The following is a 27522-nucleotide window of genomic DNA, read 5'->3' as shown; positions in this document are numbered from 1 at the left end:
AGTGACATGCCCTGGGCCCTGGTAAGAGCAGACATTTGAACTGTGTCTTCTTATTTCCAAGTCCAGGAGTCATGTGCCTTCTCTGGATCTTCATTCTTATCTATGGGATGGAAATGGCACCTACTCAAAGGTTGAAGGATTCAATTAATGTTTCAAGAGTCATGGATTCTGACTCATAATGGTGGCTCAGTTGGTGGGTGGTTATATTATTCCATTTCTCATGCCTCACAGAGACAGTTCGACCTACAAGAACTGTTCTTGGGTGCCATGCCTTAATCACATTCGTATACCCCACAGATGGCATAGTAAGTACTTGTTAGACAATTTGCATATTGTCAGATACTCGTCCACCATGGACTTGGAGGAAGGAGAGTCAGTGAACACAGATATTGTAGCATTTTTCACCCCCAAAGCTGAGTGTGATTTCGGTGTTGCTATATACTTTGCATGGTATAGTAATATGTTCTTGATCAAAAAGTTTGACTAAGATGCATTAGAAATTACATCTTCAATGCACTAGAGGAGCTTATTGGTTACAAGAACCCTGCAGTAAATCTTTCTGTAATGTAAATATAATTCATTTGTTTTTATAAATTCAGAATGTTTTACATTCTTAAATCTGGCACATGTACTCATGAAAATGACACTGTTAAATATTATGGTTGTGAAATGCATAAATAAGAGATTTATTCCTAGTGCAGCCAGGTTCCAGTGACAGGGGATTTATGTACTGTGGGCCGATTACTATAACCACAGAAACCTCTAGATCTGCATTTTGTCATACTTGGCTTGCATGTAATTTCTTATTTAAAAAAATAAAGAGTGGAAACTCTGTACATAACAGCTCATTATTATGAAGAACAATTGCAAAGCTGAAGTGCTATTTTAAAAAAAAAGCCTAATTATTTTATTTGTCCTACTGAGTTCTCAGTAAATGAATTATAAGTGGGTCTTTTTTCACTGATAAACTAATATTCCTGAAAAGGCTTGTCTCCTAAATCATAATCTAACCCTTATATAATGCATGAGGGGGATTTGCAGAATTATCCTAGCCTGCTTGGAAACTGGGATGCAATAAAACTGTCCCTGTAGTTCTCCATTAATTGCAGCAGATCTCATGCTGGCCTGAGCTGGCTCCACCACAACAGGGTGTTTCTGCTTCCAGACACAGCGGCTGGACAAGTCTCAGCATGCCACAAGCTCCTGACCTGGTGGGCTGCTCTTTCTGCCCTGTCCTCCTGGATTCTGCTGTGTCACCAGTCGGGCCCTCCCTGTGGCCTGAATCCTTCTGTCCTCATCTTCCACCCCACGCTGTCTCTCTCCAGTGCTGATGGCCCTACTGGGCCACTCACAGGCTGGACACTCAGTTCAGCAGGTTTGGGGAGATGGCACCTCTTTTGTCCTGTTCTCCCCCCTCACAGGCTCCTTCCCCACTTGGTGGCCCAGTTGGTCTGCCCATGTTCATCTTCCACTCCAGTGAACACTGATTTTCCTTGTAGGTGGCCCCATTGCCCAGCCTATTTGAGCAAGTTCATAGCTGTTGTACTTTCCCGCTGCCCTCCTTCCCCCACCAAAAAATGCTGCCTTCTCCCTTCCCATTATGAATCCTACTAGGCTGAGGTAGTCCCTCTGACACCCATCACTCAATGTCACACCTCAGCTCCCGTCTCTGAAGTTTTCTCCCCAAACTCAATGGCTGACCTCTTAGCAAGGAAGGTTCCCAAAAGTTGGACAGAGAAGCTGGGTTTCCATTTCCTCTCCATTTTCATTTCAGCTACACCTGAAGGGTTTGTAGCTCTTCACCTCTTCCTGCTTTTCCTCGGGTAGTTGTTTTATCTGCATGCACCTCTTCCTAGACATGCTGTAGCCCCCATTTCCCTTAGTTACTTTTGTAGGCATCAGCCTCTGTTCAGAAAGCAGACTGCCATGGTAGCCAGCAGCTATGGGTCACCTGCTTCCCTTCCCAGTGAGTGCACGAGGCCAGGCTGTTTGAGAGGAGCATCAACAAATCAGCAGCTGACAGCAGCAGGCCAAGCTCAAATCAACTTTGCCCTGTTTGGGTGTCCAGGGCTTAGGGAGGTCAGTCAGTGCCTGGACCTGCCACAGACCAGGTCTGGATTCTGCTCGTGGTGGTGGTGGATGACTGTGCCTGGCCCTCTTCTCTCTGGTGGGGGTATACCTGGGGTCCTTTCGGTTGTAGCAGGGCTGCTCAGAGCCTTCACTACACAGAGTGCAGTGCCTGCCAGGCCTGTGGATGCAGATCCTTCTCTCCAGAGCTTTCTAGATCAGCTGTTCCCAGGCCACATTTTGGAGAATCTCATTTCTTCTCATATTTGCACTTTAAAATATAAATATGGCAAAACTGAAACTTTTCTACAAATAAAACATCAAGTAAAAGCTTCTCATTAGTATGTCCTGTCATGTTTTCATACAAAGATGTTAACAATGGTTTGTTGTAAACACTTGTGTGGAAGGAAGAGTCCTCATTCCAGGTGCCATCTGGTTCCCATGCACATAAGGTTTTCTGGACACATTTTCATGGTGAGCAACTCTGGGGAGACTGCCTTGCTTTCTTATTGTCTGCAGTGAGGAGACTGTTTATTCTCTTATATGCAGAAAAAAATTCCAGGTTCAAGAGAAATGGCTTCTTTCTCAAGGCCATTGAAAATATATTTTCATCCTATAAATTACAAATGAATGTTTCTCCCTGAATAGCTCAAGAAAATGAATATTATTTAGGGTAAAAGTTGAGCAGAAAAAAATTGAAATAATGAAACATAAAATGAAATCTTACAAATAATTCTAATGTCAATTTTTATGAACATAATGCACATCAAAACAGCTCATACTGATGAACCAGAGCTGGTCTGTTTGAAGTGAGGATAGCCAGTCCCTTGCTGCACTCCAAGATCCCAAAGTGACTATTCACATAGATGCCTGCTTAGGCCTCTGGCCTAGTGGTCACTTTGAAAAGTACAGGTTCAGTATGACCTGGTGGTGTCCACCTTTAATCCCAGTGACTGGGAGGCTGAGGCAAGAGGATTGGAAGTTTCAAGGCCAGCCTCCACAGCTTGGTGAGACCCTCACAATTTATTGAGACCCTATCTCAAAAAAGGACTGGGGTTTAGCTCAGCAGTAGAGTGTCCTGGGTTCCATCTGTGCTAGAACCTGGTGGTGTCCACCTCTAATCCCAGTGACTGGGAGGCTGAGGCAAGAGGATTGGAAGTTTCAAGGCCAGCCTCCACAGCTTGGTGAGACCCTCACAATTTATTGAGACCCTATCTCAAAAAAGGACTGGGGTTTAGCTCAGCAGTAGAGTGTCCTGGGTTCCATCTGTGCTACCAAAAAAAAAAAAAAAAAAAAAAAAAAAAAGCTCTGGTTCTAGGATATAATGACCAGCCAGAACCAACTAGAACGGTTAAAGTTTTTTTTTTTTCATTCCAACCCATTTTATTTGGCCTCACGTCAGAATTTATAGGTTGGATTAATTTCCAAGTTCAAGGCAATAATACAGAGCACAGAACAAGACTTTTTACTTTATTTACTGGAGGATGTAAACCACCAGTTGATTAACATCCTTGGGTAGTCTCTACCAGTTTTCTCCTTGGTAACTGCCTGACTGGAGTCCATGCCTGTGCACAGTGTGAGGGAGCAGTCTCCAGCCACCTTCGTTGCAATCCTTACTCAAGTTTGAACTTGGGCTGAGAAGGTGGTGAGGCTGTGGTCCTCTGGCTCTTAATTAGAATCTGTACTTCATCAAACTGTCCTGACCCTGGTTATTTTTTTTTAAAGAGAGAGTGAGAGAGGAGAGAGAGAGAGAGAGAGAGAGAGAATTTTTTTAATATTTATTTTTTTAGTTCTCGGCGGACACAACATCTTTGTTGGTATGTGGTGCTGAGGATCGAACCCGGGCCGCACGCATGCCAGGCGAGTGCGCTACCGCTTGAGCCACATCCCCAGCCCTGACCCTGGTTATTGATGTGCAGGTAGAATTTGCCTCTACGTAACTTCAAGGCCACACCAGCTGTGCTCTGGCAAGTCTGCTGTGTCCACCGCACCCTCCGATGCCACCTCCCCTCTCCTCCCCTTGATGATGTTCTTATTCACACTTAACAGTTTGACTCACATGCCAGGAATGATGTCATCCAAAATAAAAAAGGGCCCTTTTTTTTGTTTCATCACAAAGTATTGTTCCAGACAGTTACCCTAGAACCCAAATTATCTTTGGGAAAGGAGCAGAGGCCCCATCACTTGAAGTAAGGGGTAAAAGGGCAGAAATTCCCTTCTTTAATAATAATCAGGGAAATGTGAAAATTTTGTTCATTTAAAAAAGGTACATTAAAAAATGTTAGTCTGACCATATGTTTCACATCTCTCAAAAATTTTTACAGTAGTTTTGTAAATAAAAAAATAAGGGCTGGGGTGTGGCTTGGTGGTAAAGCTAGCATGCAGGAGACCCCAAGTTTCATCCCAGTACTGAAGAAGAAAGAGAAGGAAGAATACAATGTATTGCTAAGAAAATTCAAGTAATACCAAGAAGTAACAAATGAAAAGTAACATTCTCTGCTTCTCCGGCTACTACCCCAGGAGGACTCCCCAACATTAAACACTCCTGGCCTCCCGCTATGGGGTCCTCCTCCGGATGAGCCTGAAGCCCAAGCCTGTTGGATGCTGCTGTGGTACAGGTGATCTGCCCAAGGTGCCTTCCAGCTGAGCCCTTGCTACCCATGTCTGATCACCCAGGCTGTCCCCTTCATTTGTGCTGGACTCTCCTCTCACCCTGTGTGCCTGAAGTTTGCCTGCATCCTGTCTTGGATTTGGATGGTAGACCCTTTTGTTGTTGTTGTTTATGTGTAATTTCACTCTGTATTAGCCATTATATATTAATCCTCTACTGTGAACAATTATTCTTACAATTAAATGGAGTTAATCCTCAAATTGGTTATTTGACATTGTTTTTCCGGTCATTTCTCCATAGTTGTACTTCACTATCCAGCAAATTTCTGGAGAGGGATGTTTATAGTCTTGGGGCTTGGGGTTTGTATGGTTCATTAGCCTTTTTGGTTTTTGTTTGTTTGCATTTTTAAAACTGTGTCCTTTGTACTGGAATGATAATTTAGGTAGATATAAAATTCTGAGCTCACACTTGAGCATTGTAGTACTCGACTTTCATTTTTTTAAAATTTATTTTTTACTTATAGGTGGACACAAGGTCTTTATTTTACTTTATGTGGAGCTGAGGATCGAACCCAGTGCCGCCTCATGCATGCTACACGAGCGCTTTACCTCTGAGCCACAACCCCAGCTCTCCACTTTAGTTTATATATATAATTTAAGTTGTTGATAGACCTTTGTTTATTTATTTATATGTGGTACTGAGGATCGAACCTAGTGCCTCACACTTGCTAGCCAAGTGCACTACCGCTGAGCCCCAGCCCCAGCCCTTTTTTTTCAATTTAATTTTTTTTAATTAGCTACACATGACATTACAATGATCTTGGCAATTCAAACATTTGAATCATTGGGGTATAATTTCTCATTTTTCTACATAGCAAGACATTATTAAAAGAAAGAAATCTTCACTTTTAATCCCTTCTTCCACAAACATCTCACCACACATTTTTGGATTCCTAGGTTATGTAGTCAGATATGTGAGGTAACTAAACTTATACTTAATACCTACCCTAGGATCTTGACTTCAATATTAACAGCATTTAACTGACTCAGCCTGGGATTCTCCAAGACTCCTAAATATTCTTTTAGATTTTCATTTCTTCCCAATTTATATAGAAACATATATTTCTTATTTAACATTTATTGAGCACTTCTGTATACTACATGCTACAAACTGGGGCAAGATTAGCAAATAAGCCAGAGTTTCTACCCCTGAGGGTTTTAATAGACTGTTGGATCTGAGAGGACAGATGAGAACAAATGAGTTAGTTATTTTATCCTGTGTTTGCTTTGGTAGGCAATTTTACATGTGAGTTTTAATTAATAAAAACATATTTGTAATTTTAAGTTCTGATTAAAAGTACTGGTAGCTCTTATTCATTTTTTCCTACTGCTGAAGGTCTATATAAAAATCTATATTTTAATTGGGTCCTGGAGACGGACTTTTAGTTTTAGGACTTTGTCAATGTTTTCCTGCCAATCTCTCCTATGAAGTAGGATTTGCTATGACTAGAAGCAGTGTTCTTGGGGAAGACCATTTCCCAATTCAGTTTTGAGTAAACTCCTAAGTACATTTGGGGCTGACATTCTCAGGCATATTTGGGCATTTCACATGGTCAGTGATCAGAGAAATATATATACACAATGGAAGTTAGGCTTAATTTTGGGAAGATGCCAATTCAAGAGTGCAATTCCATTCTGCTAATCAGTCAGGTTACACCCAGGTCTCCCTAAGGCTGACAATAGCTACTGCTGTTACTCCAGAACAGTTTCCCCCTTCCAGCTATATTGATATCTTGCCTACTTATCTTCACTATCAAACTCATTTTCCTTCTCCTTTACATCCTGTATCTGGGAAAAGCATTATCATGCCTCAAGGAATTGCTGATTCCTTGATCTACTTTTCCTCTTTCATCTAAGCAGTTACCAATCTCAGTGTCCAAGCCCATCTTTTATGTATTTCCACAGCTTCTGTCTGAGTTCTTCCCAGTTCAGGAAACAAATTCTGATTTCCATTTCCCCTGCCTCTATACATGTTGCTGTGTGTCTGGAATAGCTTTAAACCTGTAAATGTGAGAAATTTCCTCTTCTGCACCTGATTAAATTAATGTTTTTGTCCTCCAATTCTTACACTAGTTGTTAGGTTCTTCTTGGAAGCCTTCCCTGATCACCTGTGGGCTGATATTTGACTCACAGTCCCTCAGTTGTGAATCTACAACACTCTGCTTGTCATATTGGATCATAATTCTCTTTACTTGTTTCTCTTTATCCTTCAAATCCTTGCACAGGAGCTGGCCCATGGTAAATATTTACTGGTTGATGGGTTGGTTGGGCTTGTTAATATCTCTTAGTCTTTTCTGGTCCCAATTTCTTCCCTTGGTTTTCAGTTCCTTTTTTTGTGTTTTGTTTTGAGCTCTGGCGGGAACAGAACTGTGCTTGTTTTATTTCTCCTTCATTTTAACTCCTGGCATGTTAACCCCCAGGATGGCCACCTGCTCACTTGAAGGAAGTGTGTCCACTGTGGTGTGGCTTGTCCACCAGCCTGGCTGTGTCCCCTTGAGAGCAGAGGCCCATCTTGGGGCAAGGAGACAAGAGTACACAGATCCCACCCATGCTCCCGCTTTCTGCCTCCTCCCTGCCCGGGGCTGTCTGGAGGACAGGTGGGACCCTGCTGCCCACTGACAGGCCTGCTCAGTCTGTGGGGAAGCCCCAGCCACTGATGCCTAACTGGAGCGTGGGGACCATGTTGGACAGTGTTCCCAAACCTTTTAGGTGTGGCCTCGATGTTAGCATCTGGACCATTGTAGACAATATATTGGGACAGAGTCTTTGGCTTGGTCAGAGCTCAGGTGGGAATCGAGAGTTGTGCAGGTACCCAAAGGCTGGCACCTTGCTTTTTATTTTCCTAATCTTTAGGTCAGAAGGTCTCCATACAGTGGACAAAAACCAAGTAAAGCAAACTAGTTCTGGTCACTTTGCTGGTATCCTGGAAGCTCTAGGCTTTAAAACACAACTAAAATCTGATCTCAGGGGAGCTGGAAGTTCCAGTGTGCGAGACAGAGGCTGGTGGTAGAGCTGATTTGATTTTCTCTGAACAGCAGGTCTGGGTAAGCACGTGAGGCTCTGAGTCTTAGAATTGTACCAGGTCGAGGAGGGCAGTGGGGGAGGTCCCCTGTGTTTCAGTTCCTGCAGATGCTCCCCATGCTGTCCTCCAGGAGTTGCTTCCCAGTTTGGACTGACGGACAGGGTGGACGTTCTCAGCTTGGCCCTCTGCCTCCCTGTGTGATCTCAGTAGCACCTCATTTAGGCTCTCAGCACAAGGATACTGCAGGTGACTTAGGCTTACAACCAACTTAAAGTGACTTGCCCAAGGTCACACAGCTGGTGATAAAAATCAACCTGTAAAGAGTTTGATAACCCCTTAGGGTTGACTCTACCCAGTGTCTCAGCCTGGTAGCAACAAGTGCAGGAGGCCCTCCAGGGCCCAGTGTGGTAGCACACACCTGTGATCTCAGCAACTCAGGAGGCTGAGGCAGGAGGATCACAAGTTCATGGCCAGCCTGGGCAACTCAGGATGTTAACCCCCAGGATGGCCACCAAAATAAAAATTGAAGATGCCTGGGGAAGTAGCTCAGTGGTGGAGCACCCCTGGGTTCAGTCCCTAGTAACACCACCACCAACAACAACAACAATGAAAGGGTCCTTTTGAATATTTTTGTTTTTATTGCCATTACTTTTCAGATATTCAGGTCCAAAGTTTATATTGCTGTTGGTGAGGAGAGGGATTCACACTTTTAGAAAACCTGTTGAAGAAGCTCTCTGAGACTGTAAGTGCCTTGATTTAACAAGTGTTGTCTTTTTGTCCAGGTGCACTTAGAACTACCTCCCAGAACTACCCAAGAAGACTTCGACCTGCTGAAATCCAGCAACATGAGAAGATACGAAGTCCTCCAGGAGATCCTCTCGGCCCTGGGTGTCAGCTGTGACCTGCGAGAAGCTCCTGCCTTAACGCCCCTGTACCTGCTGTTGGCTTTGGAGGTGAGCACCTCATACTCCGCTCTGTGGCTGTTCCCATTGGCTTTGGTGTTGATTTTTATCATGATTTTCCATTTCTGCGTTGACTTTGAGTTTAGGAACCCTCTTACTGATGTGCGGGTGTCTCTGACTTGTTTTGGTGTGCGTAGGTAAGGGAGGTGGAGAAGACTGGAATTCAGGAGGTGTCAGGTCTGCAAGTTATGACCCTTTTTAGGGGGAGGATCCCTGTTGTGTGTGTCGAGAGTGAACAGTGCCCCTCCACATCTGTGGGCTCTAAATCTGAGGGTGTAGCCAGCCAACTTCAAAAAACAGTGGAGAAATTAATTGTCTCTACTGAGCACGTGCAGGCTTCTCTCCTGTCCTCACTCCCTAGACAACACAGTGTGATACTACTCACACAGCACTCACATTGTGGGAGGTGTGCAGGTCATCTGGAGTTCATTTAGGGGATTCAGAGGATGTGCGTAGGTTAAATGCAAATACTCTGTCCTTTGCTATGAGGGACCTGGGCACCTGTGGACCTCAGTGTGCATTGGAAGGCAGTGCTGGGCCCAGTCCCCCATGGATCCCAAGGGATGGCTACATTTGGGAACCATAATTGTTTGGGATCAAAACGAGTTATTTTGTTCTGGGCCTTCCTCAGCGTATCTTTGGATGAGGAAGTCCCAGCTTCCCTGTGTTGTGCAGACGTCTGCCATCTTGTGGCAGAAGTGCTCTGGATCTCCATCCCTGTCACTTGTGTCTAGAAGGAAAATGCCCTGAGCTGGGGATGTGTTTGGGGATTCTCTGGCCTCGGGTCTGCATTTGCTCCCTGTTGTTGAAACCGTGTTTCGGGCAGGCCACCAAATTCTACAGGTGTGTGTTCCTGCTAATCCCCTCACGTGGCCCTGCCTGTCAGTTTCTTATTCCTAGTGACAATCTGATTATCTTGGGGGTGTCTCTTCATTGTCTCCCCTTAACAGGGGGATCTGAGTTTAGTGATGTGACCATGTAGCTTCAGAAAATACCCTGCTGCCCAGGTGACGTACACACCGGGTTCACCTGCCCTCCCTTGAGAAGAACAAAACATATCCTTCGCCCCAACAGAGGAGCTAGAGAGGGCACTGTCTTCCTGACCGCTCGGGTCCTTGGCAAGCTGAATTTACAGAGGGATGCCATCTGCTCCTTGGAGAAGACAGATGTCAAACCCGAGAGCTGCCTCGCAGGATTCCCTGAGGACAGAGTGAAATAATATCTGTGGAAGTTCTGTGTGAATTATTATTAAATAACAGCTTATTAAATAAGCTAATAATAAAATATAATAATAACAATTTATTTTAATAAAATATAATTATGTACTATATGATTATATATAATATACATTATGATACAAAGAATTATTATTTAAATAACAGTGTAACAATGATTATTATAGGTTTTGGGGAGGTTGAATGAGTTAAAGTTTAGAATGTGTTTGACCAGTGCCTGGCACCTAGTCTAGAAAAACCAAAGGTAATGTGTTTAATTTTAAAAATTAATAGTACAGCAATGAGGGCTGGGGTTGTGGCTCAGTGAAGAGCACTTGTCTGCATATGTGAGGCCCTGGGTTCAGTTCTCAGTACTGCATATAAATAAATAAGGGTCCATTGACAACTAAAATAATATTTTTTAAAATGCAGCAAGGGATTGTTTCTTGTTTAAGAAACATGCTCTTGCTGTGTTTTCCTCACCCAGCTCTTGACAGCTTGCCCTGCTCCTGATGCATGCCTGGGGAGTTATGATGGGGCTTTTGTTTGTACCTTCGTCTCAGGAACTCAGAATTCCCCGTCTTTCATCTGTTTCATGCATTCAGATACTAGAAGGAAAAGCACCACTCTGTGGTACAGAAACACCACAATAAAGCCATCTGTAGCATTTCAGGTCCTGTAGATAAGCCCCTTGTAGGAGGGGCGGGGCCCTGTGGGTGAGGACTGCGGGTCCTGGGGGAGTGTGACGTCATGGTCTGGAGCTTCTCTCTCCTTTCCTGAGCTGGACTGGACTGGGAGGGAGTGCCTGTCTGCTCCGGGGCTCCCCCCATGTGGACCAGACTGGCCCTTGGTAGTGCTCCCTCACCTTTCCTGGGAGCTCTGACCATGGTGGACTCAGGACTGGGACCTTGGCACTCTTGGACTGAGAACAGAGAAGAAAGAGTGGCCTGTGAGCAGACATTTGGAACACTGGTCTTTTTTGGTATATTCTTTTTTTTTAAGTTGTAGGTGGACACAATATCTTTATTTTATTTTTATGTGGTGCTGAGGATTAAACCCAGTGCCCCACGCATGCTAGGCGAGTGCTCTATCTTTGAGCCACAACCTCAGCCCATTCTGGTATATTCTTTAGGGTGGGCATAACGGAAATACCCAAGCTAAAACTTTGTGTTATGCGTCTACTTACCTTAAAACATATTTTTGTCCTTCCAGTTATTTAAACTGTCTGGGGCAGCAGGTGTGGGAGAAAATTTTCCCCTATTATTGATCAATTGGGGGAATATTGATTCACCCTTCATAAACTAGGCGAGGCTGGTTAAAGCAAGCGTTTGCTCTGTGGACACACAAATGCTCCCTACCAGCCCCACCTTACATACCAGCCTCAGAAATGTTGGGTCCTGTTTGGTCTTCTTGGGTGTCTCTGCTGTGGACTGCTTTTTTAAATTTTTTTTTTATTGTTGGTTGTTCAAAACATTACATAGTTCTTGACATATCATATTTCACACTTTGATTCAAATGGGTTATGAACTCCCATTTTTACCCCATATACAGATTGCAGAATCACATCAGTTACACTTCCATTGATTTACATATTGCCATACTAGTGTCTGTTGTATTCTACTGCCTTTCCTATCCTCTACTATCCCCCCTCCCCTCCCCTCCCCTCTTCTCTCTCTACCCCCTCTACTGTAATTCATTTCTCCCCCTTGTATTATTTTCCCCTTTCCCCTCACTTCCTCTTGTATGTAATTTTGTATAACCCTGAGGGTCTCCTTCCATTTCCATGCAATTTCCCTTCTCTCTCATTTTCCCTCCCACCTCTCATCCCTGTTTAATGTTAATCTTCTTCTCATGCTCTTTGTCCCTACTCTGTTCTTAGTTACTCTCCTTATATCAAAGAAGATATTTGGCATTTGTTTTTTAGGGATTGGCTGGCTTCACTTAGCATAATCTGCTCTAATGCCATCCATTTCCCTCCAAATTCTATGATTTTGTTATTTTTTAATGCAGAGTAATACTCCATTGTGTATAAATGCCACATATTTTTTATCCATTCATCTATTGAAGGGCATCTAGGTTGGTTCCACAGTCTTGCTATTGTGAATTGTGCTGCATGTCGGAGACCAGCTCCAACAGGGGGTCTCAGGAGACTAACTGATGGTGAGGAGTTGGCGAAAGAGGGGGTGGAGAAACAACACAGACACCAAAGTGAAGGTGTTGATCCCAATCTTTACTTGTGAAGTTGATCATATATACTTTTCATTTTGGCAGGCTTACAGTACTTTGTGGTTACAAAACAGGAATCATTATTCAAAGAAACAAAATATTACGTAGTTACAATTAGAATAGAAGAATGTATCTTGGCTTATGCATAAGCAAACATTTGTACTTTCAGTTCGAGTTTTGCTTTGAGCTGTTTCTGCTTAGTTAACTTTTAATAATAGTTACAAATGTCCCAAACTATTGGCCTATACCTTGACTATTCTTTCTTGACTTACTGACTGGAACCGGTGTCATGGTTACAGCAAGTGGTTGACTTGTTATTAATTTTAATCAAACAAGAGTAAGAGCACAAACCATTGTGTACAGGAACAAAAACAAGTTGCCCAGTACTAAGCACTAATCTATTTTCTTAACATTAATTTTTCTTCTCTAGATTTTAATTTAATTTCTCAAAAACTTCCTTGACAGGAATACAGGGAGTTTTTCATTAGACATTAACAATTTACGCTCCACAGCTGAATCATTGTATTTAGAGCCAACAGATCTATGCTTTAGAAGTAGTTGCATTAATTGGGAAAGTCATGTTTTTTCCTTCATACTTAATGGTCATATGAGAAATCACAACTATACTTATTAAAGGAATACAAAAACAAATCAGCCCATTCCCAGAAACATACTGCGCTCCTCCAGAGGATGGACACCTTGCGCCATCCACCTCAGTACGGCCTTGCCATTGCCTGAGTCATGGGAGGGGCGCAGCAGCTGCAATGAACATCGATGTAGCAGTTGGACTGCTTTTTTCTATTTGCTCATTTCTGGCTATACTCCTTGTGTGTGTGTGTGTGTGTGTGTGTACACATGTCTGCACACACTTGTACATATTTTTATTTTTGCTGTACTGGGATTGAACCCAGGGCCTCATGCATGCTAGGCAAGTGCTCTTCCCTTGAACTAAGCCCCAAGACTATATCCATTCCTTAATATTTATCAACTCCTCTTAAAAGACCTTGAATCTACTAAGAAGGACATTGTCAGAAGTTTAATATTATTATTTTCCAATGAATTTGAAAATAGATAAACTGAGATGGCCTTTCTGGAGGTGGCCAGATGGTTGCTCTTGCTGTGGTTGTCCTGATGTCACTGAGGCTGAGACAGACACATCTGAGTACCTAGTCATCGTGCTGCTGGATTCATATTTACAGACACAGACCCAAGAATTGGGAATACAAGTGGGTTGTTCTTTAGCTTTCTTTCCTGTGGCCTTAATAGATCACATTGACGCCTGTGGGATTACGTTACATAAAAGGACCTTGGCACTGCCAACTGCTGGAATCACCTGTCCTAGAACTTGGATGTCTCAGGGTTTTATTTCCTGCTTTCTGGAAAATACTCTGATGCTGTAAGCCAAGCTTCCACCACAAGGTGTCGCTGCTGAGCTAGGCTGCCTGCATATGGGCCCCTAGAACCACAAAGTAGTTCTTGAGAAATTTGTTTTTTTTTCCTCTTTATCAATGTCACCTAGTATAATTTAGAAGTTTTGCATTATTTTAGTGGCACTTTCTTTTAGGCCTGTAGAAATTATTTTAGTGTCATAGCTCATAATGACTTTGAGTTAGCATTTACCGTATACTAGGTCCTATTATAGTAAAGAATATGAAAACAAAATGCATGCATGAGTTACTTGAATAGTTTTACTGATCCCCAGCGAGTTGATACAGTTTGGTGCCCTAACCCTGCTCTTGATAGCGAGTGGCACAGAAGATCTATGAAGCCCCTGTGTGCTTCTATGTTACTGTGATTCAATGGAGAAGAATGGGAGAGTTCCACACAGGAGAAGCCCACCTGGCGGACATTGACCCACGTGATAGGGGTGTGTTCTGAGGCTCTACGACACCCAGACCCCACAGTAAGTGTGAGACTCCTACTGGAACATTCCACCATGTAGTGCAGGCAAGGCTTTGCCGGGTGCGCCTCTGGGTGGCCAGCTGGGCTTCCCCTTTGACCAGAACCCCTCTTGTAATTTGTAATTCAGCCTCCCAGGGGCAGGGTCAAAATCTGGGCTTCAGCAGAGTTCTAGTATGTTAAACCATGAAGCCCACACCTCTGTCCACAGAATCAAGACTGGAAGGAAATGTAGTACACTCATGTCTATCTGTCTGTCTCTGTATTTCCCTGTCTATGTGTGTGTGTGTGTGTGTGTGTGTGTGTGTGTGTGTGTCCATGTATATATGTGTGGAGTAAATTCTGATGGTGGGCTTGTGAGTGATTTTAATAGTCTTTTAAAACGTTCTGTTTTCCAAATTAGTACAATGGGTGGATGTTACTTTTTATAATGAGCAAACCAGTTATTAAAAACTAAAAAAACAAATTAGTGTATGTCATTGAACTTGGGAGTTGCCCCATATATGGATAAAACTTGAATGTTAAAAGGTCAAGTGTCTTGCGTAGATATTGATACTTAGTGGATATTTGGCATCTGTTTAGTTATTTAAAAGGCTCAGCTTTGCTAGTAAATCACTCAACTCTGGTAAGTGGTGTGACCGATCAGGAGCTCTCTAGTTGGCGTGCGGTGCCTCAGGGAAGGTGCTTCTGGTGTTAGCTCCCAGTTTCAGTGCTAGCCCTGCTTGGCTGTCCCGTTTCTTGGGAGGGCTCTCTGGACGTGACATGCTGCCTGCGGCTTTCTTTCTGCAGGATTGGGAGACTGAGGCTGTGCTGTTGATGTGGGTGTTGTGAAGTGACCTTGCGTGGCGGCCTCCATGCGGGTGGGGACTTTGCTGTGAGGAAGCGTGGTCGTGTTTATGGGAAACACTGATTTTGTAGAAAAAAACCACAATTCTTTGATGTGTCATAGGATGATTTTAATAGATTTATTTTGTATAAAATTTGATTTTATAGATAATACAATTCTTCCCCATTTTAGAATCTAGCTGTCTTGTTTCTGGTCTCTGGTTCCATTTCCAGTTAATCTCTGCCGGAGTCAGGACAAAGGGGAAGAGGTCGTTCTACCCAGCCAGAGGGGTTCCTGTGGCAAGGCCAAGCGACGGGGACCTGTGGGACCCTGAACCCTTGCATGGGGACAGAGCCAGACCCCCCCCTCCACTCCTGCAGCGTCACTGGACAGTCCCTTTCCCTCTCCCATTGAGGCTAGAGGATGAAGCAGAGGATGGGGAGAATGTGGGCAGTGGCGGCTGTGGCTCGGGGACGTTTGCAGAGCTCCCTGAGCTTCCTGCTCAGCAACTGGGGAGCACAGATTTTTTCCCCCTAAAATGGAAACTCTTGGAATTTCTTTTGGGCATTCATGGTGGCTAGGAACATAGGTGACCTGAGAAATGGAAGCCGGCAGGGGTCCTGTGAAGGTGTCCTGTTACTTCACCCTTGGGATCAAGATGTAACCGTAACAAGAAGTGACAGCTGAGTTTGTTATTGAAGTAACTGGGCAAAATCACCGTGGTGTGTATGTGTGTTGTTTTGGTGGTGTGGGATTGTGGAAGGGATAACACATGCTTAGGAACAAAAATGAGTTTCATTTTAACTCAACCCCAAATTATTTACTCTGAAACTCCCTCCCTTTAAAAAACAGGTATTGTTGGCAAGAATATTTTGATATTTATCAAAATAAAAAAAACTTGAAAAACTCCTACTATAGCCCCTTCTACCCAAAGAGTTCCTTTAAAAAAATATCTTTTATTGTCAGGGCTTAGGTGTCCAACGTGTGTTTTGATCTACTCATCTGTAGTGAAGTGGCAATGACTTTGCTAATGGTGTCTTTGGGAAGAAGCTCAGACTAAGTCACATCACGCAGTCCTCACCCCTCCCCTTCTAATAGACCACTTTATTCAGCAAACATTTGAGTGCCTATCGAGTGTAAGCCCCTTGCCGTGGGGGCTTCTGTGAGAGCATATTTCTGATCTTCGCAGCACGCTCTGGAGCTACACAGGCACCCGGGCTCAGTATCAGAAATCCCTGACGGGTGGGTGAGGCTGAGCAGAGCTCCTCAGCCTTAGGAGTCGAGGTTTTGTTTATTTGTTTAATATTTGGCCGTGCTGGGGATCGAGCCCAGGTCCTTGCCCGTGTCAGGCAAAAGCTCTGCCACTGAGCTTCACCCTCAGCCCAGAGACTGGGTTTCAACACAGAAGAGCATGGTGTAGTTTTCTAATGAATTAATTAGAATTCCCCTTTCAAATGAAGAATGAAAAACTTTTCCTGCAACTTTGACTTGAAGAATTTTGCCTGGAATCCTGCCTCTGCTGCCTTTAGCCCTCGTTCTGAACCTGGCCGGCACAGAGGCGGCCAGCACTGCTCTGCAGTGCACCTGATATGCTCCTTTTTTTGAGACACAAATAGGAGAGAAAAGCCAGAATCCCAGGTGCAGCCTGAATCGCTGCAGCCGTGGCTGCGGGGTGGCCGGGGGTGGCCGGCTGTTTTACTGTACCGCACCTGAGGCGGCTGGAGGATTAAGGCAAACATTCTAGAGCTTTTATAGCCAGGAGTGTTTTTAAGGGTCTTTCATGTACCTCTCTCCTTTCTTCCTTTGCTCTTCACTGAAACTGGACATTTTCTGTTCCTTTTGACGGGCTTCCTGTTGTCACACGTAGTGCCTGGGGCAAAAGGCCTGATGCCACTTGGTGTCAAAAGGCAGAAGAAATCGTAGGTGGCGTGTTCCCCTTAGTTCATTCTCAGAAGTCTGCTTTTGTGAGAAGGCTTTCCAGCTCCTGTGTGACCTCTTTGCTGGGATCTAGTTTCCACTGGCATGTCTCTAGCCTCCTGCGGAGTTCTTACTCCAGGGTAAAATCGAGAGCGCAAATTGGGGCGACAGAGAAACACACTTGGTTGTTTTCCACTTTTCCTGAATTCTGGGGTGGTTTGGCTTTCTCTGGGTTGTGATTTTGCTGTGGGGTCTGGGAAGGGAAGGTGGGCTCTGGGCTGGAGGGACATGCTGCCTAGCCGTTACCTTCTCTGGGTGGCACCGTGTCTAGGAAGGGCGGCTTTCTTTCCTCAGACTATTTATATCCACCATTTATACAGTCACAAATTCGTGGATGGGAAACAGGCTCTTTCGGAATAAAAAATTCTCCAAGACCAAATGCTTTTTGTCTTCTCCACCAGCTCCTAATCGCTGCCATGTGTGAGCGGGTATGGATTATGGCCCTACCACCCGGGAAGTCGATTGAAGCTGTCTTTAGGAAATCTTGGAACATTCTTAACAGCAGATTTTTGTCTCCCAGGTCTAAAAAACACATTCCAGGGAACAAGCCCACACTGGCACCAGGTTAGAGGGCACGGTCAAAGGTCCTGTGATCAGGTGCAGAAGCAAGGTTGGGTTAGAGGGGGAGGGTGCGCAGTGTCCCATGCGTGGCATCGGAATGGCCCTTGGAGGAGGCTGTCCCCAACTGTAGAGCCTGCGTGTCAGTTCAGGAATGCTGGGGTCTGAGACCTGAGTGCTGTTTGATAAATGTTCTCCTTCAGCTCTTGGGATGTGAATCAGAGTTTTCAGTCATGCTAATAGTTTGAGAATGTTCCTCTAAGTATGGTGCTGACCGTCTGGGAAAGCGCTGGCGGGTTTTTGGGGGGTTCAGACCTGACAGGCAATTTGTGGGTGGAACGGTGTTGAATCCGGCCTTTCTCCTGCCTGAGTGGGATGGTGGAGGCAGCCTCTCCATCTCAGGGTGCTGGAGCACCTCTGTCCTGGGCGCAGCTCAGCGGGGACACCAGGGCATGCAAGTACAATTCTCTGGATTCTTTAGGAAAGCAGGACACACAGCCAAGGTTAGTTTGTCTATCTGTCCGTCTGTCCATTGGGCTCTTTCTCCTGCAGATAGAAGAGTGCTCATTTCTTCTCAGCTGTCTTCTCCATGGTCAGTTTGCTGCCTTGGCCCCACGGCCACCTGTGAGCAGGTGTGCGTGTCTTTCCAGGCACCGCAGGGCTGAGCTGGGCCGCACGCAGTGTCTAGGACTGCATGTTTTAGCACCAGTCCATGAACTCCTGTTACTTGGGGCATGAGCATTTTTGTTTCTTAAAATATTTTTGGTCTTTGTTGTAAAAATATCTGTGGAAGAAATGCTGGAGTCAGCAAATACATTTATCAAAACATGTTGCACACAATGAATAGATACAATTTTTGCAAATTAAAATAGATTTATTTTAGAAAGGAGAAATGTTGGAGTTGATCATAATTTCAGTTCTTAGTGGGATACAGTATTCCTCATAAAAAGTTGTACAGTTTAAACTCCAAATCTTGTTTTTTTTTTTAAGTTTATTCTATTTTTTTATGTGGTGCTAAGGATAGAACCCAATTCCTCCCTCACATGCTAGGCAAGTGCTCTACCCCTGAGCCGTAACCCCAGCCCTAAATTCCATTTCATCAGCTGAGGAACATGATTTTAAATAAGTACAACTTAGCCTTTAGAATATTTGTTTTATTTGATTCTTCTTAGTGGTGTTTCATCTTTCTCAATTTTAAGCATGTATGTTAGTGGATGGATGTGTAGAAATACACACATATGTACATTTATTTAAACTCACATTTATGTAAGTAAATACGTATTTAACCCCATATGTCCACTTTAATTAAAGCTGCAGGAGAAAATAAGATTACTGAACTAGAACCTGACCTTGTGGTTGCAGTCTTTTCCCCGTTGACCCTGGGGATGCCAAGGCATGGGCTGGAACGTCTGGACATTTCTGCTGAGGGGAGATTCACAGTGGAAGGTGTGTGGCTACATGATTCGGGCTAAGGGTGAAGAGAGGGCTTGCTTTAGCCCTGGACAGTTTTGCTTCAAGACTGAAATTCAGATTCTGACCGAGCGGAGGTGGGAAGGCATTATCCGTTAGCAGTCCGCAAGGACACCTGCGTCCTCTGACTGTTGGGGTCACAGACCACAGTCTTTCCCGAGGACTGAGCTGCAGAAACTTGTGCTTTAAAGCCAATTTGCATTCTGCATGCAAGGATCTGCTTTTCTGAGCCTTAGAAAAGCATCTGGCAAGTGATTTTCTTCTCTTTGAACAAAAGTGAATCCTACACACAGCTGTTATTGGAGAGCAGTTGAGTGATGGCATTCATTAGTTTCCCTTCCCATTTTTAAAAGCTGAAACATAAAAGTATAAAAATCAAACACATTTGTGGGGTACAATATGATGCTTTGATACACATGTACATGGTGTAGTGTTTAAATCCATTACCCCTTCCTATTTTAAATCTCTGTTAATAAAGATGTTTATCTTTTAAAAGAATCATCAAGCATTTTTGGAGAGTCGGGCCCATCCAGACCCTGGCTCTTTGGAATGCCCAGGTTATTACCCGGCGGTATCACTTTCCACTGGTGGCCCTGATACACTGATGGTTTGTTTTTCTGCAGCTTTTTGGTCCATAAAAATGCAATGGAAGTCAAAAGTCTGTAATTTCAAATTCTCCCATTTGGGTGTATTTTCCTTCCGTGATGTTGGGTTGGGTGTGGTATCTCAGATTGGCTAAATGAGCTCTTCAGAGGAGATGGCCTTTTAAAGGCCGGTCACCAAATTCTCACTGCAAAACAGTTTTGTCAGGAGGCAGGAGGACAAGACAGCCTTTCTGATCCTTTCCAGGCTTCGCGGTGTTCGCGCTGGTCTTGGCAAAGCTGTCAGACTACAAAACAATTTGATAAAGCAATTAGACTAAAAAACAAACTTTAAAAAGACTTTTTACAAGGTTCACATCAGTGTATCCTTTACTAAGAATTTGTGATGATTGCCATATTCATTTTTATACTGGAACAACTTAGAATTGTTGATAGGTGCAGCTTCACAGTTGAGTACAATGAAAGAGTATTTCGCTTTCTGCTTGCTTTTATTTACTTCAGGCTCTTTCTCGGATTAATTTTACTTTCAGTTTGAGAATCATGATTGCAGCGTGTAGGAGCCGCACATTTACAGAAGCTGCATTTTCCAAGTGTGTGTGCTCTATTGTCTGTTTAAAATCTCGCTCTCCATGTGGCCCTTGGGTTTCCCTGTCAGCTCACATATTCTCTTGCTCCATAGTGCAGTTAAACCATAAGATACTGTCTTTGATGCAACTTTATATTTGCCACAAAGTAATTTAAATGTTGCTTTATGAGTGTTCAGCAAGCGCGTGTGTGAGACTCACAAAGCACTTCGGGGTGTCCTGCTAACGTATTATGGGACACCCTCTTGGCTTCCAAGCCCACAACTGACCCACCTCTGGACAGGCCTGGAGGGAAAGCCCGCCCTGCCTGGGATGGCCGCCTGGCCCAGTCTCGCTCTGTCACCCTGTATTCAGATGGAGCAGAGCGTTTGCAGCAGCTGTGTGGGAGAGTTCGCCAGAGTTGGCTACGGATGTGTTGGGGAAAACCGGCAAGATGGAGCCAGGAAGAAGCTGGGAGCATGTTACCTGTTACTAAAGATGCGTCCAGTCATCTTTATGTCCGGTACTGACTGTCAGCAAGCTGCCCCTTCCTGTCCAGAGTGCCTGGTGTCTCGGACCACGTCCTCTTAAAACTGAAGAGGTTCTTGCGTGTAGAGCTGCCCGCTGTTTGCTCATGTTGGACTCCTGCTTTCCCCTCCAGGCCCTGCATGGGTTGTTCCCTGGATTCTCTGAATTTTCCAGAGTGTGACAGGGACAGCCAGCTGAAGAAACGAACCTCTGCTAAGACAGCCTGGAGGAGGATGGGCTCGCCCTTCTCCCGGCCACTCTTTCCTAGCTACTTCTCTCCTTTTAGGTGACATATATGTTAATACTGGAATCCTGGAAACAATCTTAACATTTTAGTGGAGAATCAAACAATGGAGACAAGACTTGAAGCTCAATTTTGATAGAAAGGGGTGTTCTAGTTTTCTCTTTTTAAAAATGAAGAAACTGTTTGGGTATGGTAGCATGTGTCTGTAATCCCAGTAACTTGGGAGGCTGAGGCAGGAGGATTACAACTTAGAAGCCAGCCTCAGCAATTTAACAAGGTCCTAAGCAATTTAATGATAACATGTCTCAGAATAAAATATAAAAAGCGTTAGAGATTGGCTCAGAGGCTATACACCCCTGGGTTCAATCCCCAGTATCCCACCCCTCTCCAGAAAAAAAAAAAAAGATGACGATGATGAGGTCCGCAATGCCTTGCAGGTCTCACTGCTGGCTGGTGGTGGCGCTGTTGGCCTGGTCCCATGCCCTATCTCACAAGCAGTGCTCCAGAGGAGTCCAGCCCAGTCGACCAGTGACAGGCACACAGCAGACAGTAGTACCAGGGTCTGGGACACACTCAGGTTTGAGAAGAGATGAGGTGTCTTAGTTTTTTATTGCTCGAACAAAATTCCTGAGACCAGATAATTTATTTATTTTTAAATTTTCATGTTTTCATACTAGGTGTTGAACATGGCGGGGTGGGGGGCTTTACCAACTGAGATACATCCTCAGCCCTTTTTATTTTTTTTTATTTTGAGACAGGGTCTCACTAAGTTGCTGAGGCTGGCCTTGAACTTTCAACCTTCCTGCCTTTGCCTTCAGTGTCTCTGGGATTCCGGGTGTGCATCATTGCACCTGGTAGATTGGATAACTTTTTTGTTTGTTTTTAATTTTTTTGGTACTGGGGATTGAACACAGGGGTACTTCCCCATTGTGCTACATCCCCACCATATTATTATTTTGAGACAGGTTCTCACTAAGTTGCTTAGGGCCTTGCTTGGTTGCAGAGGCTGGCCTTGAACTTGTGATTTTCTTGTGGTTTTCCTGCCTCACCCTCTCTCTGGGATTATAGACCCACTGGACCACTGCACCTGGAAGACAGTCAATTTATAAAGGAAAATGTGACTTAAAGTCGGAACCAGGAAGTTCAGCCGGAGGCTGGGAAGTTCAGGACTGGGCAGTAGCATCACCAGTGAGGGTGGTGGGGGGGCCGTGCTGCCTCAGCTCATGGTGGAAAGCAGAAGAGCAAGCAGGTGATGGTAGAAGAGCTGGAGCACAAGGGTGGGCTTGCTTTATGACAGCTGCCCTTATGGTAGCTAATGCAGACTCACAGAGTGATCGAGACTCGTCCCTGGAGAGAGGCTTTGAGCCCTGCACAAAGGTCTCCCATGAGGTCTCCCACGAGGTCCCATCGGGCAGCACTGCTGCACAGAGGAATTGAGATCCCAGCCTGTGAACTTGTAGGGGACACACTCAGACGGTGGCAGGAAGTGCTCACAGTCACTTTCAAGTGCATGTTGCCAGGCTGGTCCACTCTCGGCCAGTGGGCAGGCATTTCCCACCAGCACCCTGGGTGCAGTGTTCTTGGCTCAGCACCCCCACTCTCCCTGCTCTGTCAGAAGCCGGTTTGTGTTGGACTCAGACAAATGGCTGGCGTAGGCAGGCTTCATGAGGGCCCTGGATGTGGTGCCCCCACCGAGCCCCGGGTGGTAGTGTGCACCTCCTTCCTAGTAGCACGGTGGAGCCTCGAAAATCGGCCCATTGTCTCTGTGCCCTCCGTGGCTTCCTCTTTGGTCTCCACAGTTGCAGAAGAGATCTCGCCTCTGACATGAGCCCACTTGGCCCAGAGGAGGTGTGAGGCCTGTAAAACGGCCTCGTTAGAAACGACTTATTCATTCCCCCCTTTACTGTTCCCCTCAAGCCCTTTGTGGTCTTCGCTAGTTGGCACGTAACAGAAAAATGCAGTAAATCCAGGGCCTTTCAGCCACCGAGCCTGAGCTATCACTTTACATGATAAAAGGAAGATGGCTTAGCAGACATTTATTGAATGCCCACATGGACCGGGCATTGGTGGGATCTGGAAATGACCAGGCCCGGTTCAGCCGTTGAGCAACTCCTAGGATTCGGATAGTGGGACCCTCCGTGGGAGATCCTTCAGAGCCGCAGAATTGCCATGGTAGATTTGGTCTAGGCACCAGGGAAAGATCTGGATGTGCGGAAGCTCATACAGCACCCCGGGGCCGGCCAGTGCTAGGGTTAAGTGGTTAACCAGGGATCCCATGGCCAGCCCTGAACAATGTGGTGTTCCCTCCTGGAGGGTGTTGGCCACACAGTCCACCCTGCTCTCTGTGCTGTTGGCTCTTCTCTGGGTGCCCTTCCTCTTAGTTCTGGTTGATTCCATCACTGGGATGCGCTGGCTGGACTGATGGACAGAGTCCAGAGCCGTGTCCCTACCTCTCCTCCTCCTGGCTAGCAGCTCCTGTTAGTGGCTCTGTCCGCTGCTGGCCCTGGTGCCTCTCCGCCCCTCATGCTTTGCTTCTCTGCAGGCAGTCCTTTGTTGAACTCTTCTCAAAGTGCCATCTCTTCTGCCAAAACCGGATTGTGGGGAGGTCAGCCATAACTCACTCACATGGTAAAATGTGAAAATGTCCTCTTGGATCTTTGTCTAAGTAGCTGCAGTTAGTGGGTGGTGGATCCAAGCTTCAAATTCCCTCCACCCCACTGCCCAGCTCCCTCCACCCCACTGCCCAGCTCCAAGCCCTGCCCATGTTTATCACTGCCTCATGCTTGCAGACCATGTGAGTGTATGTTTCTTTGTGATGCCATCAGTATTTTGGTGGCAGTAGATAGGAATTTCCTACGTTGCTTTGTGTTGGGTCCCGTGGGTCTCCTGGCTGAGGCTTGTGGGAGAAGAATTAGGCCAAGGATTTAGGGACCGGCAGATTTTATTTCATGGGTTCAAATTCCAGCTCTGTGACTTAACTGCCTGTGTGATTTGGGCATGCCATTAATGCTGCCTGAGGCTCCATTCGTCACCTGTGGGTGGTGCCAGTAATGCAGCAGTGTGGCTTCGGGAGGAGTGGGGACCCAGGTCCAGGGCGCCCAGCACAGTGCTCGGCAGGGAGCGAGTGTGCAACAGGTGTGGCATTCATACTGTTGGTAAGAGAGGCTGCTGGTCGCTTCTCGGTCGGAGTGGAAAGTCTCTGGAAGAGACTTTTGTTCTGAGAAGTCCCTGAGTGGCTAAGGTGCCGGCTGGCCCAGGAGTGGCAGGTGACCTCACAGAGATCAGGGAGCTTCTTGGGAATAAAGGAATTGAGGCCTCCTCCCCCTTTCTCTCTCCTGATCAAGTATCTGTAAAGTAAAACTGTCACGTCAGCCATCTCTAGGGGTACAATTCAGTGGTGTGAATCCCATTCACAGTGTTGTTCAGCCACCTGTACTGTTTCCCAAACTTTTTTTATCACCCCAAATAGAAACTCTCCATTAATCAATTACTCCCTATTTCTCTTCCAACTTCCAGTTCTTGATAACTTCTGTTCTGCTTTCTGCCTCTATGAATTTGTCTATTCTAGGTATTTCATAGGAGTGGAATCAGTTATTTGTCTTTTGGTGACTGACTTATGTTACTTAGCATAATATTTTCAGGGTGCATCCATGTTGTAATATGTATCAAAACTTCATTCTTTTTTTAAGCTGGATAATATTAAATTAAATATTATATCTAATGCCTGTCCCGCCCCCTTTACATCTTGTTTATCCAGTCATCTGTTGATGGACACAGTTCATTTCCTCCTTGGCTGGTGGACGCTGCTTCTCTGAGCAGCGGCATACAGTATCTGAGTCCCTGCTTGAGCTCTTTTGGGTGACTGGGTGGAGCATAACTGCTGGGTCATATGTTAATTCTCTGTTTAAGTTTTTAAGAAAAAATTATAGGCCCTTTCTGTTTCGAGGGTCTGTGTTGCTAGACTCACTCTGATGAACTAGCATGTACCTAACTAGAAAAGTGTCATCAAGGGCCCCAGGGGAGAATTTGCTGGATTGGGGCCAGATGAGTGGCCTCCACCAGATACCTGTGGAGGAAGGAGGAAGGGCAGACAGTGCAGCTGGCCAGTTGGGGGACATGCAGGTCCAGTTGGAGAGTGTGTCCCACTTGGCCCCAGCCAGTGACTGCCATGTGGGAAGAGTTGCTGTGTCTTCAGAAGAGGCAGAAGAGGCGGTGTGAAATAGCCCCATTCTAAATGTTAGCCCTGGTTCAAAATGGGTGGACCAAATAAACCACATCTCCAGGTTCATCTTGGCTCCTGGTTTCTCTTGTCAATGGTTGCCCTGAAGTCTGTGAGGGGACAGATTTCAGCACAGTGTCACTGAGGTCAAAAGCCCCTCTGGGCCCATCCACTGTGGCATGATGGTGCTTGGGGTCAACAGATGAGCACTTGAGGAGTAGGAGCCCAGCCTTGGGAACCCAGGCTGGGAAGCCACCATCCAACCAGGAGTCTGGCCAGCCAGGCAAGGGCAGCAGACCACAGAGGGGCTGGTGTGGCTGGGACAGGAGCACCTGGCTTGGGGCAGTCAGGCCAGGAGGTGCACCTGTGGCCTTCATCCCACGCCCTGCCTGAAACCTGTTTGGCTGGATCCTGGTGCTGGGAATCACAGTCCACCTGAGAGCTGCCCAGTGAGCACCCCTGCCTTCAGCGAGGCCAGGACCCAGAGCAGGACTGCTGTATCCACAGCGCCATCTTCTGATGATGAAGTCACCTGTGCTGTGTGCCTTCATCCCTGAGTGTGACAGTGCCTGCGAATATTTTGTGTGTAAGATACACTGGTAAGAGCTGGGTTGTTTCTTCACGTTGACTAGTCTAGAAAGCCAACAGAACTTGCTGTTGACTCCAGCTGCCCGTTTACATGGAGTCCCTGCAGGTCAGCAGGAGGGAGTCTGCAGCCTCCACTCTGAGCGCCTGGTGTGGCACCCGTCCTGACGCCGCCTTTCCTTGTACCCTCTGCTCTTCCCTCTCCATTCATTTCTGTCGTGCTCCCTGATTGGGCGGTGGGCAGGGAAGAAGGGAGCTTTGGTGCACAGTGACAGGCAGTAGGACTTCCCACACTGCCCTGCCTCCTGGGCCCCCGCTCTCCTCACCATGGTCAGGTTACCTCTCTGTCTTTTTCTGGGGTTGCCATAGAAACGCCTTTTGTTTCCTGAATTTGGGATGTGCTAGATTCTAGGAAGGGGCAAAACAAAATCTGCTTTCCTGTTCCTGGGAAGTTCTTCCTCTCCCTTCTCCCAGTTCACCAGGCTCCTGTGGCACGAGGACACATCGGGATCCTGTGACCACGCATGAGCTTGCCTGCCTCCTGTTAGGTCAGGGTTTCCTCAGGGCAGGGTCTCACTAAAGTCTTGTTGAATAAAGGAAAACCCAGTTTATCTTCTTACAAGCATAGATCTAGTTGCAGGGTAAAAGTAGAAGAAATTGAATTTAAAGGTCAACTTTTTTTGAAGATCTGAGGCATGTGATGAAGAAAGATCCACGTTAAGATCAAACCTTCTTTTCAAGAACCATGTTAGGTGGGCTGGGGATGTGGCTCAAGCGGTAGCGCACTCGCCTGGCATGCGTGCGGCCCGGGTTCGATCCTCAGCACCACATACCAACAAAGATGTTGTGTCCGCCAAGAACTAAAAAATAAATATTAAAAATTCTCTCTCTCTCTGTCTCTGTCTCTGTCTCTGTCTCTCTCTCTCTCTCTCTCTCTCCTCTCTCACTCTCTCTTAAAAAAAAAGAACCATGTTAGGAAGATGGGATGAGTGCTTTATAACACTTTTAAAAGAAGGAAGTGGCTGGGGAGGAAATGTTGAGGTTTTGTGTTTCCTCAAAGATAAGTTGAGTAACAGTTTTTAGCATACCACCTTTTGGGATCTCTGCTATTCATAAACTTTGTCATCCTTTACCAAAAAATGAGTTATACAGTGTCTTACTTGTACCATCCACTTTAGTTTATTTATTTAAATATGTATTTTTTTTAGTTGTAGTTGGACACAATACCTTTATTTACTTATTTTTATGTGGTGCTGAGGATCGAACCCATCGCACATGCTAGGTGAGCGCTCTACCACTGAGCCAAAACCCCAGCCCCATGTACCATCCACTTTAAAAAAAAAAATTTTAGTTGTAGATGGACACAATGTCTTTATTTTTTTAAATTTATCTTTCTGTGGTGTTGAGAGCCACAGCCGAAGGGGCCCCAGCAAACTTCCAGCTGCCAGCTGATGATTGGCTCACAGCGGCCCCAGCAAACTTCTAGCTGCCAGCTTATTGGCTCCTCTGCGGTGATGCTCACTGGGCTGTTTCCCTGCCCTTTCAGACCACGGAGCTGCTCATTGGGGGACTTTTTTTGGCTCTGCCCACACGACCCAGCCAATCGGCCTCAAGAGTAGGAGGGGTAGGGGAGGTTGAGAGGCTTATGGGAAGCTGGTGGTGGCAGTTGGGCTCTGAGGGAATTCCTGAAGAGCTGTGTGGTTCGGTGTGTGTGTTCTAAAAATAAAGTTCGTTTCTTTTGATAAGTGGCTCCTGAATTGTGCCCAGCCAGACTGCAGCACTGTGGTACTGAGGATGGAACCTGGGGCCTCACGTATGTGAGTTAAGTGCTCTACTACTGTTACAACTCCAGCCCATGTACCATCCATTTTTTTTAATTATAACAATTTT

At 45.6% G+C, this 27522-nt stretch overlaps 1 protein-coding gene across 1 annotated transcript in view; it reads left to right on the top strand.

Annotated features, from left to right (window-relative positions):
• Positions 1 to 27522, top strand: part of LOC144253108 (Fanconi anemia group A protein-like) — a 68803-nt gene that overhangs the window by 10778 nt on the left and 30503 nt on the right. Inside the window, exon 11 of the mRNA XM_077795012.1 lies at positions 8542 to 8712. Coding sequence (XP_077651138.1) covers positions 8542 to 8712 — 171 coding nt within the window. The remainder of the gene's footprint in view (positions 1 to 8541; positions 8713 to 27522) is intronic.

This window comes from Urocitellus parryii, unplaced genomic scaffold, assembly GCF_045843805.1.
Source record: "Urocitellus parryii isolate mUroPar1 unplaced genomic scaffold, mUroPar1.hap1 Scaffold_95, whole genome shotgun sequence".
NCBI lineage: Eukaryota > Metazoa > Chordata > Mammalia > Rodentia > Sciuridae > Urocitellus > Urocitellus parryii.
Note: the sequence above shows the minus strand (reverse complement) of the source record. Positions and strands in the feature narration are given on the sequence as shown.